Source organism: Balaenoptera borealis, assembly GCF_965194805.1.
Source record: "Balaenoptera borealis genome assembly, chromosome: 4".
In the NCBI taxonomy this organism is placed as follows: domain Eukaryota; kingdom Metazoa; phylum Chordata; class Mammalia; order Artiodactyla; family Balaenopteridae; genus Balaenoptera; species Balaenoptera borealis.
In genome coordinates, this window is record NC_138861.1 from 56,991,899 (window position 1) to 57,008,495 (window position 16,597).

General features: G+C 50.2%; 1 protein-coding gene and 1 pseudogene across 2 annotated transcripts in view; both read right to left on the reverse strand.

Annotated features, from left to right (window-relative positions):
* Window positions 1-1,273: 1,273 nt before the first annotated feature.
* The window catches only part of LOC309627443 (uncharacterized protein), a 30,616-nt gene continuing 15,292 nt past the window's right edge, over window positions 1,274-16,597 (reverse strand). The window contains exons 6-9 of the mRNA XM_082389379.1: window positions 12,165-12,200; window positions 11,125-11,304; window positions 9,023-9,101; window positions 1,274-2,399 (exon numbers count right to left, since the gene is read on the reverse strand). Of these exons, the coding sequence (XP_082245505.1) occupies window positions 1,955-2,399; window positions 9,023-9,101; window positions 11,125-11,304; window positions 12,165-12,200 (740 nt within the window). The 3' untranslated portion in view covers window positions 1,274-1,954. The remainder of the gene's footprint in view (window positions 2,400-9,022; window positions 9,102-11,124; window positions 11,305-12,164; window positions 12,201-16,597) is intronic.
* Window positions 2,408-6,239, reverse strand: LOC309628481 (annotated as a pseudogene). Its single transcript has 2 exons — window positions 5,987-6,239; window positions 2,408-4,214 (listed from the first exon to the last, which is right to left on the reverse strand). The product of its transcript is annotated as an uncharacterized misc_RNA (transcript).

Genomic DNA, 16,597 nt, shown 5'->3' on the forward strand with positions numbered 1-16,597 from the left:
GAGGAAAGAGCTTGTCACTCATGGTTCTGGGCAAGGGCACGCCTCGTCACCTAGGGCCTCCCAGGAGCACGAGGGTTCGGCAGGAATGAGGGGAGGGGTGGCTGGGGACTGGAGCCTGAGGTGTGGGTCCCCGGGAAGGCGCAGGCTCAGGATTGGCTAGAATGAGCCCGGGGCTCCGGGCCTCTCTGGGGTGATGAGGGCAGGGGGACGGTGGCCCCGAGTGTGGGAGCCCCGTACAGAAGGGGCTGGGGTGCAGTCCTGCGCTGGCTGGTTTGAGTCAGAAAGTGACAGACGCGGTTAACGCGGGTACCAGGCCCGACCCAGGGCTCAGCGACAGTTCTTGTTCCTCAACACAAACGCTGTCCCGCTTCGGCCGGTGCTGTGCCTTGTGGTGGAGGAAACCGGGACTCAGAGGACTGTGGGACTCCGGCATCCAGGGTGGGGCCCGGGCACGTGGGCCCCGAAGTCCTCCGGAGCGGCAGGCACATGGAGCTTCGAGGCTGGGGGAGGTGAGGGTGTGCACAGTGGGGCTGCGCAGACGGCCTTGACACTTGAGAACCGCTGGCCCGAGGGACCACGGGGACGCCCGTGGAGGGGGGCGCCCAGGAGAGGCGGCCTGCTGGCGCGGGGTGGGGTCCTGAGTGCCGCCCCGCCCTCCCAGGGCGCCCTGTGCTCCTGCCCAGTCGTGGCCGGTGGGGCCGTGAGGCTGCAGGGAGGCCAGGGCCCAGCACGGCGCCTGCTGCCCGCAGAGGCCCGGCGTCCCTCGGGCTGCTTCTGAGCCAGGCGTGCCCAACGAGCCCTTGCGCCTGGCAGAGCCAGCGGGCACGCTCCCCCAGCGCCCCTCCTGTCCTCGGACAGGCACGTCTGCTCAGCCCGGGAGCGGGGCCGGGTGCGCTGAGTCCTGGGCTGGGCAGGGGGCGCAGCCTGGGCAGGTCCTCGAGGCGCCCCGCCTGCTCCTGGCCCGGCAGGGGCCCCAGGGAACCAGCACCTTCCTCTGCGCCCCACGTCGCTCCCTCCCCCAGGCTGGTCCATTTCTACCTGTTTCTGCAAACCAGATAGACCCTGAAAGGACAGAAACTTAGCTCCGTTGAAACGGCTGAAGCTTAGGCTGCCACCTTGGGGTAACTCCTGAGGAGGGTCCTAACAGTTAGGACCTGAGGCCCTTTCTTTCCCGTCTCCCTCCTCTCGTCCGCCTCTTCTCCTTGAACCCCCCTCCGTGCCCCCGCCCCCCGATTTTACGGCCGTCTTCTTCCTTCAGAAAATCAAGAGCATCAAGAAGAAGCTGAGGACTTCCCTGTTAGCGCAGCGGTTAAGAATCCGCCTGCCGGGCTTCCCTGATGGTGCAGTGGTTAAGAATCTGCCTGCCAATGCAGGGAACACGGGTTCGAGCCCTGGTCTGGGAAGATCCCACATGCCGCGGAGCAGCTGGGCCCGTGAGCCACAACTACTGAGCCTGCGCGTCTGGAGCCTGCGCTCCGTAGCAAGAGAGGCCGCGATAGTGAGAGGCCCGCGCACCGCGATGAAGAATGGCCCCCACTTGCCGCAACTAGAGAAAGCCCTCGCACAGAAACGAAGACCCAACCCAGCCATAAATAAATAAATAAATAAATAAGTAAATAAATAAATAAAAAGAATCCGCCTGCCAATGCAGGAGACATGGGTTTGAGCCCTGGTCCGGGAAGATCCCACATGCCACGGAGCAGCTAAGCCCGTGCACCACAACTATTGATCCACTGCTCTAGAGCCCGTGAGCCACAATTACTGAGCCTGTTTGCCGTAACTGCTGAAGCCCATGCACCTAGAGCCCATGCTCCGCAACAAGAGAAGCCACTACAATGAGAAACCTGCTCACCGCAACGAAGAGTGTCCCCCGCTCGCCGCAACTGGAGAAAGCCCGTGTGCAGCAACGAAGACCCAATGCAGCCACAAATAATTTAATTAATAAATTAATTTTTTAATTTTTAAAAAATTTTAAAAAAATAAAAAAAAAGAAGCTGAGTCTCCTGTGCATCGACTTCAACAAGAACCTGAACGGGGACGTGACCTTCCTGCCATTCACGCGCGAGGTGCTGGGTGCGTGCGGGCCCCGCAGGGTGGTCGAGAGGCGTCCGTGTGCCCTGCCCCCGGGAGGGCCGCCTTCTCCTGAGGCGCTCAGAGTGTTTGGGTCCCAAGGTTCTGGATCCTTCCTAGGGGAAGGTGGTGGTCTGTCTACCGAGATTCTGCCCCGAAGGAGGTTGTCCCTTGAGACCCCGTCCCACCCCTGCTCTCTGTGATGTTTCTTTAATCTCACAGGGTCCTCCTGCACCTGACCTGGCGTGGGGTCGTGAAGGGCTGGGGCCTGGGCGGCTTTTTCAGCTTCTGCCCTCTTCTCCGAATGCTTTATTTTGAAAACTTCACACCTGTAGGGAAGTGGCAAGAATAGTACCAGGGAGACCCCGTGTGCTCCCCGGGCCCGGCCTCCCTACGTGGATGCCATGTGTGCTTTTCATGCGCTGGGGCCTCTGGACGCATCGCCAGGAGCAAGGGCGCCTCCTGAGTCCCCGGGTGCAGGCCCCCCTCGGGAAGCAGAGCGTGGAGCTGTCCCCCAGCCGTCCCAATGGCGGTCTTCTTTTAAAAATTAATTAATTAATTTTTGGCTGCGTTGGGTCTCCGTTGCTGCACGCGGGCTTTCTCTAGTTGCGGCGAGCGGGGGCCCCTCTTCATTGTGGGCACATGCCTCTCATTACAGTGCCTTCTTTCGTTTCGGAGCACGGGCTCTAGACGTGCCGGGTTCTGTAGTTGTGGCACGGGGGCTCAGTAGTTGTGGCTCCCAGGATCTAGAGCGCAGGCTCAGTAGTTGTGGCCCATGGGCTTGGTTGATCTGCGGCACGTGGGATCGTCCCAGACCAGGGCTCGAACCCGCGTCCCCTGCATTGGCAGGCGGATTCTTTTTATTTTTCTTTTGGAACCAAAACTTTAATCCCAAGGATTGTCACAAAACATATTACAAATGACAGTTGAAAAAAAAATTGCACAGTAACTCAAAGTTCAGCTCTACAATATACTCTTAATCTGGCAGGACATTGGTGTCTTGAATACTCTCAAATTCCCAAGTAATATTACAAAGAGCTTTGTATTCATGTACAGCAATCACACTAAATCAAAGGTAAACTAACTTCCTTGAAACTTCTTAGATTCTAAATTCACTGGACAACCTCTTGTCTGGTGTGAAGATTAGTGGAATTTTTAAACCTCTAATCTAGGGTAAGGGTGCAGCTTTCATTTTTACCTGCTGCCTTGTGTTCACAGCACCTTTTAAAGACTGCTTGCTTAACTACAGCTGCATACCATATCCCAGCTACAGAAAGCCTTTTCAATGTTTGCCAGTGTGTTTCCATAATAGTAAACATCACACTTTAGCTGGGCAGGAGTCAGAGTTTTATTATCAGTCTAGGCAAGACCAAAAATTCAAAGCAAATTCAATTTTGCTTAAGGGAACACTGTAAAGTAACAATTCTTCATATTACATGCCTCATATGACCCATTTCAAACCATAGAGAATGACACCTTTATGTGTCACTGTCCCAAGAGACAAACAAATGTGAACAGCTAAAACATTTAAAAAGTGCACCAAGCTTCAGAAGTCTCAAACAAAACTTGAATTTTCTGTACATACTCCTGCCAAATGAAGTTATTGCCTGTACACCACTCCTCTTGCAAAGTGGTCTTCTATTTCCTTTATTTGACCTAGATCGGCTAGGAGACCTAGAGAAAGATCGGGACGGCTTGTGATTTCTCTCCTGGGACAGTGATCTCTCTCGTCTCCTGTATCTAGAAAGGGACCTGCTCTGGCTGACGGAGAAGGCTCTCCATCTTGGAGATGTGTGGGAGGTGGAGGACTCCTCCTCCGATAATCATCTCGAGGGCGACGACCCCAAGAAGGAGGCGGTCACGATTTCGACTTCTCTTTTCCCCATTCCACAGGTCCACTCTTACTCGGCAGCCACATAGTGTTCTCCCATCTAGTTCTCGGACAGCATCGGCTGCATCTCGGGGATCTTCACATTCAACAAGAGCGAAGCCGGGAGGGTTTTTAGCAACCCACACACTTCAGAGTGGTCCATAATAGCCTAAAGCTCGTTCCAATTCAGTCCTGTTACCACTGTTTCCAAGATTCCCTACATAAACTTTACAGTCCAACGGACAGGAATCACGATGCAAGACCCTCGTGGCTCCTAGGTTTCACGGGCCACAGGGTGGTCCCGGGCCTCTAGAATCTGGCAGCTGAATCTGCTCGCACAAGCTGTCCTGTGGGGATGCTTTTCCCCCTATGTGTCCAGCCCGGGGCCCTACTGGTTTGGCCCGGCCTCCCGGGTGAGAGGGTGAACCCCAGCTCCCTGGAGCAGACACTCAGAGCCCTGGTGACCGGACTCACGGCTGACAGGGCTGGAGCGGTGGCTGGACATGTGTGGCCAGCCTGGTGGTGTTTGGCCCCGTCTGCAGTTCCAGTTCCAGCTGAGAAAGAGCCTCCCTGTGTTATTTTCTCCTGGTTGTGTAATGATCCCCGGTGTCATTTGACAGAAATGTAGATGGTGTGTTCTTTCTTTCTTTTCTCCCTGCTTCCTCTCCTCTCTCTCTGTCTCTATCTCTCTCTCTCTCTGTCCCTCTCCCTCTCCTTCCCTCCTGCTCCCACTCCTTCCTGAGAGAGGATAGACAGAGTGTGAGAGAGGGAGACTCACAGGGAGAGGGAGGGAGAGAGAGGGAGGGAGGGAGATGGAGAGAGGGAGAGGCAAGAGGGAGAGGGAGGGAGAGGGAGGGAGGGAGAGGGAGAGAGGGAGAGGGAGAGAGGGAGAGGAAAGAGGGAGAGGGAAGAGGGAGAGGAAAGAGGGAAAGGAAAGAGGGAGAGGAAGAGAGGGAGAGGGAGCGAGAGGGAGAGGGAGAGAGGGAGAGGGAGGGAGGTCTCCCTCTCCCTCTCTCCCTCACCCTCTCTCTCCCTCCCTCCATCACCCTCCCTCATTCTCCCTCTCCCTCCCTCCATCACCCTCCCTCCCTCCCTCTCTCCCCCCTCTCCATCTCCCTCCTCCTTCTCTCCCTCTCTCCCTCCCCCTCTCTCTCTCTCCCTCCCTCCATCACCCTCCCTCCCTCCCTCTCTCCCCCCTCTCCCTCTCCCTCCTGGAAGTGTCTGGAAGCCTGGTGTCAAGGCTCCCCCTTGTTGCACTAATGCAATCCCTTCCTGGGGAGCTTTCCTGCTTACAAAACGGTTCTTTGAAAACGCAGCCATTAATAAAAAGGCTCCACTCCTGGTCTCTGCCTGCGGTCCCTTCCACCACAGGAGCGGCATGGGGGCCGTCACACTGGGGGGAGTTCTGACCTTGGTCGGGGATCAGCCCTGGGGCCGTGGTGACGCGTCTGGGTCACTGGGAGACGGCTGAGCTGTGGGGTGAGTGCAGACGGGGATGGTGCCCCGCACCCCGACCGGGCAGGCTCTCCAGTGAGGGGGTGTCAGTTTCCTGCCGGCCTCTCGCCCAGCACTGTTTGGCATGTCGGGGGCTGTGATTGGCTACAGCTGGTTCTGGCGGTGCGCACAGCTGCGGGAAGCCCGGCTGTGGCTGTCCCTGTCCCCGTGTCCTGTCCTCCTGTTCAAGGCCGGCCGGCTGGCTCCCTCCGGTCATCGGCAGCTGGTGAAGTCTGGACCACAGCAAGGGGCCATCTTCCTGGGTCCTAGCAATTCTCCCAAAAGGCCTTAGGGATGTGTTTTGGCGGCAGTAGGAATTCAGAGAGGGTGCTGCCCCACTGGAGCGCTAGGGTGGCTCTGGACCGCCCCGTGTGTCCTTCCCTGGCCTTTGAGCTCCTCGGGAGCCCTGCCTCCGGCCCTTCGCCCCCACAAAGGACGCCAGGGAGCGGAGCGAGGGCGCGGGCAGCGCCCCGACCTTCTCCCCGGGGCCCAGGCGGGCAGGCTGTGCCACGTTCTGTCCTCCCCTCAGCCTGCCCGCCCGTTCTCACCCGCCCTGGGCCAGTCGGCTGTGGACCAGGCTGTGGTGTCTGCCCTTCTGCAGACCCGGCTCAGCTCCCTGCACCCACTGCTGTGCCTTCTGTGTTCTGGGCTGGTCGCAGGCCCAGAGCCGGTGGGCAGGCACCCTGTGGCCGGGAGGGCTGTTCCTGCGAATTCCCTGGGGCATGAAAAGGAGCACAGCCGGCCTTCCATCCGGCACTTCTCGATGGACATGGAAGGGGCGTGTCGGGGCCTGGGGGCTGCTCATCTTCCCGTGCACCGAGCCCCCCGATGGTCCCCGCGCAAAATCCAGGTGTGGCGTTGGCACCCCACCTGTGTGCCGGGCAGTTCGTGGCGGGCGCCACAGGCCTCGGGCTGGTGGGCCACAGGGTTCCCGAGCGGCAGGTCAGGACTGAGAGGGTGAGGCCTTTCCCTGGGTCCAGGGCCCAGGCTGACGCCGGCTGGAGGCCCCTCCGCTCACCGCCCGCACCCCCCAGCCCCTGCCCTCACGTGAGCCCCCAGGGCTGAGCTCAGGTGTTGCATGCCCAGGCTCTCCGGCAGCCCAGCCCGTTCCCACTCCTCCATGGTCACTGAAGGACTTGGAAGCAGGTTGCCCCACAGAGACTGCTGTTCCCCGAGCCCTGGGCAGGGGGCAGGGAGGACGGGCACAGGGCCCTGCGGGGTGTGGGCGCCGGAGCAGCTCCACACAGTAAGTAAGAGCATCTCACCAAAAACAGTGCGTTTCTCCAGCCGCCCTGGGACCTAAGCTCAGGTCCTGGGGCAGGAAGGGGCAGCAGTGCAGCTGTTAGCTGTCACTGGGGGTCGACTGTGGCCCGGTGCCACCTCTTAGATCCTCCCCCGTGCCCTTCCGGGGTTGTGACCGGACCCCTGCCAATTGGGTTCTCACTCCTTCCCATCCCCCACGCCGGCTCCATGAAGATGGAAGGAACACATTTTTTAAAAGGTTAGAGCTCGGGCTTCCCTGGTGGTCCAGTGGTTAAGAATCCGCCTCCCAATGCAGGGGACAAGGGTTCAAGCCCTGGTCTGGGAAGTTCTCACACACTGCGGAGTAACGAAGCCCGTGAGCCACAACTACTGAGCCTGCGCTCTACAGCCCGCGAGCCACAACTACGGATGCCCGTGTGCCTAGAGCCCGTGCTCCGCAACAAGCGAAGCCACCGCAATGAGAAGCCCACGCACCGCAAGCAATGAGAAGCCCACGTACCGCAACCAAGAGTAGCCCCCGCTCGCCGCAACTGGAGAAAGCACGCATGCAGCAAGGAAGAGCCAATGCAGCCAAAAATAAATTAAATAAATAAATAAAATAAATAAATAAATTTAAAAAAATCATATTAAAAACCTATTAATGAGATTTTAAAAAATAGTCAGTTAGCTACTTAGTTAATTGTGCCGGGTCTTAGTTGCCACAGGCCGGCTCCTTAGTTGTGGTAATGAGATATTTTATATTCTTTTTTGTTCCTGAACAAAGGCCTCAGAATCCAGTACCTATTTGATAACGCTCACAGCATAGCTCAGCATGGAACAGCCACATTGTTTTTCTTTGGCTGCTATGTACCAAACAGCCTTTTGTACTGTTTTACCAAATGCATGTATTTAATACCTGTTTTAAAAAACATAGTGAGATCTCAAAACTTTCAATTCACTAAAGTAAGATTCTCTCTGTAGTACTACTTATTTGACCAACAAACACTACCTGATGACACCGGTGTGGTGCACTGAGCCTTACTCTAGCATATCGGGATAAACCCTGTTGCGACAAGTGTTCATCCTACAAGTCCCCAAGGCCTCTCACACACTGCCAGTGAAACTGCTTCCCGCTTGGGAAAGAGTGCCCCAGTTCGTTTCTTCAGAAGCTTGAAGGCTATGTAAGCCCTCCAAAAGGTTAGAGGGCAAAGAACAACTCTAAAACTGGCACATTTGTTTAAAAAAAAACACTTGTCAATATTACGAGAGCCAGCTTGCTTTCCCTTGTGACACGTTTTCTTAGGAGGCAAGGGATGTGGCCATGTGATTTGGACAAGCTGTTTCCCTCTGTCTCAGTGTCCCACCTGTGAGTGGGTAGTCTGACTCAACTTAATTACAGACATCTGAATAAGGATCATGAACAGTGGCATCTAATTTCCAAAATAGAAACAGGAGAATGAGTATGTCTTTTACAACAGGACGTCAAGTCTACCTCAATGATATTGCTAGCCTTGAGTCCAGTGCTTCTCGCTCAGTGCAATTGTGCCCCCCAGGGGACATCTGGGAAAGTCTGAAGGTGATTTTGGTTGTCACAACTGGGAGGAGAGAGAGGGAATGTTACGGGCATCTAGTGAGTAGAGGTCGGGACCTTGCTAAACACTCTACGATGCACAGGACTCACACCCACAGCAAAGGTTTATCTGGCCCCAAAAGTCAATGCCTTGGTTGAGAAACCCTGCCTTAGAGCAAACCACGGATACTCATCTTTAGCAGGTAACAGGGCATTTACTACCCACCTGTAAACCTACAGACTTCCTGACTTACACAGCTAATCCTGTGGCAGGAAAGAAATAGATAGCGTGTGACCATCTGGTAGTATCTAGGTTTGCCTCTCAAGTCACACGGGACAGTGCTAGAGACTGACATTTTCTATATTGGAGGCCTTTGGCAAGCCACCAGTTTTCTAACCTAAAAAGTCTAAGCAGCATTATTACAATACACATAATAACACGACAACTCTGCTTTTATAGAGAGATTAGATGTGGGAAAGGAGCTTATCTGACATCAGAAGGAAATGCTTTAAACGCATCACATCTGCTGGTTTGACTGTCAAATCTTGACAGCTGGAGAGGTAGGAAGGTAGACAGGAGAGAACGCACCAAAGTTACGGGCCTGCTGAGTCCTCGGGTCTAACCATAATACACTTCGTAGTGCCCTGGGTCCAGGGATATGTTCTAACACCCTCTCAGTCACTTACGGTCCATAGACAGACCAAGTGTAAATTCACGATTACCAGCAAGTGTACCAAAATAAGGCAGAGTTAAGAAACTGAAACGCGAGCCCTACCTGGTCTTTTTCTTCTTCATCGACAGAATCACCTGATTTTGCTTTTTCAGGGTCTTCCTCAGGTTTCTGTTTGGCAGGGCTGTCACACACAGTAAGGCCAACTGTTAGCTCAGCCAGACCCTACACTTGCAGTGGGCACAAAACAACTTATATTCCTCCCTACCAAGAATACCCTCTGTTTGGAAAGATTCAGGGCATGGACACCCTCTTCCCTCCAAGGAGAAGCCCTTTTTGCCGGACATTAAAACAAGCTTCGAGCTTAATGTTTCTTTGGATGACAGGTTTAGAATACCACCATTTTGCAAACCCTAAGAAATAATGGATCTAGACTTTGATCAACAGCTGCTAGAATCACCGAAGAGACATTACATGCCTCTGATGGACAGCCCCATACTGTCAATGAAGTCGCACAAAATAAAGCTGGAATCTGATCAGGACTCTAGATCTAACTACCAGTTTACAGAAAACTGGAGACAAGGGAACACTTTAATCACCAAAACGATGCAGTCAGCCAGACCTAGAAGCTATTAGACAAAAGACCTATTTTCTTTAAATAAATGGCAAGAAAATAAGGAATCTATCACTTGAAAGGCTTAAGGAACAAATCAACCAAACTCTGTTACACAAGGGGAGGTATGAACACTGCTATGTATTTGTTAGTAAGGAACTGTTACACTTTATAAGGCATGTTTTGTCTTCTTCAAAAGACTGTTTGCTAGATGTCAGCAATTATAGCAAAATATGAATAAAACACTTGTCAGAGAAAGAGACCTTGTCATCTAGAAATATTGTATTTGTGGATAAGATGACATGTCCGATTTGTTTCAAAGTAATCCAATTGGGGGGACATGGGTGTGTATGGAGTTGTAATCCATTTGGAATAATCTTCACTTGGAGCATATGGGGGTATAGATGAAATAACAGCCAGGAGCTGTTAACTGTTGATACTGGGTGATAGGTACACAGGGGTTCATTTTACTAACCTTGGTATTTTGTGTATGTACATTTGAAGTTTCCTATGCTAAGAGTAAAAATGGATGAGGTCTTCAGAAATGCTGTTCATGAATGTCTAAAAACAGAATATCAAAAGGAAAACCTAAGCAATGTGGAAGTCAGAATTACTAAGTTACATCCTACTAATTCTATATGTGTTTTACCAAAAACAGTTGGCCCCTAAAATGGGGGCTGTCCATTCACTATATACTGACCCCCCTGTGAAATGAGATGTGATGGTGGTCTGCCTGGTAGTTTGCCTTGTAATCCTGGGGCTACATGAGACTTCAGCTGCTTACAGAAAAGAAACAAAAAAGCCACTATGAATAAAGAGTTCACAGCCAAGGTACAGTTCTTCAGCATTAGCAAGCTGGTGCAGAGACCAGGTTCTGAGGATTAAGTATCCTTCTCTTCTGATTCTAAGCAACCACCGTCTTCATAAAGTCATCAAATTAGCACCTGCCAGTTTGCTAGGCCATTTTAACACAAGCTCTTGTATGAAGGGCCCAACCCTGAGACGGACAAGGAAACAGAGCCTCTGCTTATTTCGTCAAACGATGAAGTGGCCAAGCACCTGACCTGAGCTCAAGTCCCAGGTTCTTATTTTTAAAAATTCCAGAAGAGTTACTCTGATTACAAGCGGGGAAGGAGTCTAAGAATAAATGTTTAGCTTAAACAGGCATGTAACTTACAAGTCATAAATATCAGCAGCTCCCGTTTTCTTATACCTCATAAATTCAACCACATTTGGGGATCTAATGCTCTATAACTTGGTCGAAGACAAAAATTTAAAGTATATATCTAAGCTAGTTAGAAGTATACACAAGAGGGAATTCCACGGCGGTCCAGTGGTTAAGACTCGGCACTCTCACTGCCGAGGGCTGGGGTTCGATCCCTGGTTGGAGAACTAAGATCGTACAAGCCGAGCAACACAGCCACCCCCCACCCCCCACCCCCAAAAAATTAAAAAAAAAAAGATACACAAAAAGCAAGTACTGCCGGTGGAGGGGTTGTGTGGGGGGGAACAGACAGACCCTATGGCACCAAGTCTGTCCTCCCCTTAGGCGGTACCAGACTCCAACGAGGTCAAACGAGTCAAGTGCTCTTACATTTTGTTTCTCCATCGGACTTGCTTCTCCTGGGCATGCAAAGTTTGGAAACAGGTTTGGTGGACTTCTTTTTCTCTGCTATTTCCACTCTGCGCTCCTCACCACTTGTCTGGCTCCCGTTTTCTAGACATCCATTCACTTCCCGACTGAAAGCATGAGCTCCGTTCTCCAAGGACAAATCTGTATTTAAAAGGGATTTGACTTCAGCCAGGTAGCCCTCCTACAGCAGGAAAGGATAATTTAAGTAGCAGTGAATGTCAACAAGGGGCCATGAGAGAATAAGGAAACACATGCGCTTCCTTTATAACTATCAGGTAACAGGGAGAGGTGGGATTATCCTGCCTCCCTGGTCACAGACAAGTTACATGGGAGGAAACGTTTTCTAGCCGCCGGGATGCTGACGACTTAACCTCTGATAATTCTTCTTTATGTCATTTGGTTTCCAAGTCACATAACTGATTCTTTATTTCTGTCTGCAGAAATTCAGGCAAGAGATTCCATTTCTCCTTCACGCATTCCTAAGGGAAGGATATAGGTTTAGAAGTCTCCACATTCCCAAGCTATGAACCAATGGACTAATACACAAATAGTTACACTGCCTGGTCTCATAACAATGACTGACTGGCAGGCAATGCTGAGTCGGCCAAAAAGAAAACTAAATATTCACAAGACATGTTCCTGTTGTTTTCGTTAAGATCATATCACACCATCTCCAGAGTGGTGAAAAATGGAAAGATTAAAGGTGAAACAGACACATAATAGCATACTAGAACACGCCTGATTTTGAAAAACAGTGTGACCAGGACAAATTATAATCCAGACTTGATGGTACAGAACCCAGACTGGGAAACTCGATGAGTTACCAAGAGCTAACCAATAATAGCCTATTAGTCCAGCACGTTAGACAAAAACATCCATGTTATCCTCAACTTCAGGGAAAAGAGAGCCAATTCCACTTAAATTTGTTTTTAGGAACTACATAGTATCTGTCAAATGGTCACATTTGATCGTATATTTTGTTAAGGTGGAGATTACCTTACCTTTTCTGTTAACTCTCTCTTTCCAAATCTTTGAGCCTGGGGGAAGAAAAGGGAAGAAACAAACGCCTGTTCAGCAACATTGTCTACCTGTAAGAGTACCACAGTTTAAAGAACTTTGGAAAGAAGTTTAACATGAATGTTAGAAAAAAATACAATGGCTTTTCCCTCCCCCAGTGTCTAGAATGTCCTAAGGTAATGCCTACATGTTAAGAAGTTATTTTCAATATGAATGAGGTGCCCCTTTTGGGGGGTGGTTTTCTGATGGTGGTAAGAGATGGTATAGGAGCTCTAGAACAACATTTTTTCTTTTTTTTTTTTAACGTTATTTTAAAGACACTGGGAAAGGGGAAGCAGATCACACAGTTGGGTCCCTTCTCAAGCTAATTGACCTATAGGTGGTCTTCCTCCAGTTGGACCTGACAAGATTTCATAGAAGGGCATACAGAGGTTAGAAAGAGTGGACCAGGGTGACAGGATGCTGTGGGGAACAGCCAGCTAACATTCCCAAAGGCCAGGATAGGGTGGTGGCAGCATTCTGAGGAGGAATATACGAAAATGGAGGAGTCAAGGCATCTGGGGCAGCAGGGGGTGCCCACACACAAGCAAGAGAGATGAAGCTAGAAAAGTTGGCTGGCGCCTCACCCAAGAGCTCATCCTTGCAAATGTTTGTACCCCGTCATTCAGAAGTGCAGAACTGTCATGAGTTTAGCTGGAAAATCACGGCCTGATTTGGTTCTTGAAGATTAGTATCTTGCCTCTTTGGGGAGGAAGGCAGCGAAAAGAAGAAAGGAACAGAACTAGAAGACACCGAGGAAATGGGGAGGCTGCTGTTCCTAGCCTGGGCGCTGACTGTGGGCAGTTGGGTGCGAACGGGTCTAACCAGCTGGGCGAGCGTCCCTCAGCAGAGGGGCAGCACCCTGGGCAGGCGCTGGGCCTCCACCATCTACGGATCCTCCCCTCCAGCACCCAGGCTAGGTACTCAGTTACCAGCAGCCCAGAGGGCAGGAACAGAGCTCTGCCAGGCTGGCCTTCCCAGAGGGCACGTGTAAGCAGCACAGCCAGGAAGGTGAGCGACAGGCTTTGCTGGCTTGTTGGGAAGGAGGGCGACGTCTGGTTCGGCACGGCTGGAGTCAGCGCTAGCCTCCCCTCGGACACGGGCACTGGGCCCCCGGTCTCAGGCTCACACAGGCCTCCAAAGCCCTTCCCTCAGGATGGCGCTCAGACCCTCCACCCAGCCCACCCTCCCGCCCCAAACACCAGCAGGTCAAGCACCACTCAGAGAAGGGGGCCTTGAAAGGGCTTTAGAAAATCTTAGAATCCGGATATGGAAGCTACTATGTTTCACTTGTAGCTGAGAGCTCTGCTCCCAGACCACAGGATGGCCGAGGGGGGCGAGATGGGAGGGTCTCGCTGTGACCCCCAGGCACCGCTGGCCTTTTCAGCCACATGCCTGCATTCCTTGGAAATACATTTCATTAACAGCCAAACGGAACACCCTGAGAAACAGGAGGAATTATTGGTTCGTTTCAACCCTTAGCAACAGTGAATTTTCACCACCGGGTATTTCGTCTGCTCTCTGCAATGCGCTGGAACTTTCCTTTGGGCTAAACGTGCCTCAGCTGTCCACGGCACCCAACACACTTGGCGACTCCTAATATAGGCCTCCTAACATGCATGTGGTTAATACTGGCTGTTTTAATTTTAGCACATCAGAAAACATAAGGGGTATAAGTTCCAGTAGCATTAAAAACAAGAAAGAGTTAACCAATTCTAATAGTAGCTTTTCCTTTTCGACCACTTCCCAAAATTATAGTTCTCTTTTTCTGTCTAGCAGTTTTGGATGGTTCCTTCACCGATGGAGAAGTTATCCACTGGTACTGAGACAGAAATGATAAATATGCCATTTAAGTTACAGGTAATTTAGGAGGGTTTGATCTTCATTGGAAATTAAGATACTTTAATAAAAGGTTTTCAATCTGCATTTCTGGGAACCTAAATTAAGGCATCACACAACATTTTCAAAAACAGAAAAGCCATTTCATTTGACTAAAAACTTAGTTTTAAGATGGCAGAAAGTACCTTGATAGTTTTCTTTTAAGAAAGAAAGAAAAACAAGCCATTAAAGAGAAATTCTTCTGAGAGAACTAAAACATGTTATATACCTCTGACTTGGCACTCCTTCCATCTGGAGAACTTTTTTGATAACTGCTTTCATCACAGAATGATCTAAAGTAAAATAAATTGAAATTAGAGTAATTATTTCCCAGTGAGTGGCTATTTCCATTTAAAACTCCATTTTTAAAAAAAAATTTTATTTATTTATTTATTTATGGCTGTGTTGGGTCTTCGTTTCTGTGCGAGGGCTTTCTCTAGTTGTGGCAAGCGGGGGCCACTCTTCATCGCAGTGCGCGGGCCTCTCACTATCGCGGCCTCTCTTGTTGCGGAGCACAGGCTCCAGACGCGCAGGCTCAGCAATTGTGGCTCACGGGCCCAGTTGCTCCGCGGCATGTGGGATCCTCCCAGACCAGGGCTCGAACCCGCGTCCCCTGTATTGGCAGGCAGACTCTCAACCACTGCGCCACCAGGGAAGCCCGTTATTTCCATTTAAAACCGAAAGCCAACTAATTATTGCTTTTCCCATAAAATTAAATATGAAGTCTACATTATGTAATCATACACTTATTTCCCCCTTTGTGTATTTTAATTTCTTCCTCAAAAACCTAAGATGCCATCTTGCAGACTGCCCCCAGTGGCTACTATTTTGGCAGCAGCAAAGGTCAACTTTAAACATTTTGCATCTAAAGTGGCTTTGGATACCTTTGGATAGAAAGTACAGTCTGAGCACTGTCCAGACACTTAAGATACCTAAAGCGCATCTAAGATAACAAACCAAAGTCCTGATATTCCCTCAAAAGCTGCTCCTCCCATCAGCCCCCTTTTTCTAAGTGATACCACCCAGTTGCACACATAATCGTCAACGACTTGTCTCCTTGTTACTATTTCCTTCATACCCCACATCTAATCTATCGGCAAGCCCTGTTAGCTACACCCTCAAAACACAACCTGAATTCAACCACTTTTCACTTGCTCCAAACTTCCAACCTAAGCTAAGCCATAAACATCTCTTATTTGGACCACTGTGATAGTCTCCTAACTGGTCTCCCTGTTTCTCTTCTTTATCCCCCCACGTCTATTCTCTATACCAAGTCATCTTATTCAGATACTATTTGGATCATGTCTTTTTCCAGTTCAAAACCCTCTACTCATTTAGAATAATCCACACCTTTACTCTGGCCTTCAAGACTTTACAAGATCAGACCCCTGGCTAGCTCCTTGACCTCATGTCATACCACACTCTTCTTCACTCAGTACTCTGACCGTGTTGGCCTCCTTGCTTTTCCTTAAACACTCCACCCACCTACATGCCTGCATACTCATTGCCTCCTTGTCCTGGAGTGTGCTTACCCCAGATCTTCCATGGCTTGCTCCTCTCTTCATTCAGGTCTCCATTCAGATGCCACTTCTCCAGTGAAGCCGTCCCCTAACAAACCTATCCAATGTCCTACCTGCTCCCCCTCACTCTCCTTACATTAAGATATTTTTGCACTTCCTACTGTCTAAAATTATATTACTTATCTGTTTACTCATTTCTATCTGAACCCCTTCACTAGAATGTAAGCTCCATGAGGGCAAGACTTTTGTCTGTCTGGTTCACTGCTTTATCCCTAGTGCCTGACCCGTATCTGGCACACAGAAACTATTAAAAAAATTACTTGTGAAACTGACAAATGAATAAAGTACTCCTTGAAAGAATTCAGAGGTTGCACAACAAGGAAATAATGCTCTTGGTGGAAGCAGGCTTAGTATCTAGGTTCACCTCTATTCAGAGTAGAGATAAGAACAATTTAAAGGTAACTCACTTTAATTAGTACATTATCTGCTAAAAACATAAGGGAAGTGCAATATTAGAAAAGTACAGTTGACACTTGAACAACATGGGTTTGAACCTCACGGGTCCATTGACACACATATATTTTTCAATAAATATGTACTATCGTCCTACACGAGCCAAGGTTGGTTGAATCCACAGATGCGGAACCACCGACTATAAACTTATACCCAGATTTTCAACTGCGTCGGGGGCAGCACCCCTAACCCCCAAGCTGTTCAAGGGCCAACTGTATACGATGAGGAAAGTGAAACACATTAAGTTTTAAAAACTGTCAATACATGAACAAACTCTTTTTGTTTTGCTATGTGTTAATCAATTTTAAAAAAAAAGTGACCACATACCAACAAGTGGATTTTTTTCTTATATCCAAAACGACCAGAGTTCTGTTGCTTTCAAGGGCCTTTAGTAAAGCCTTTGCTCCTTCACTGGTGAGGCCACACTGCTGCAGGTCAAGTGCTTTCGATGAAAGACAAAAGGTCAC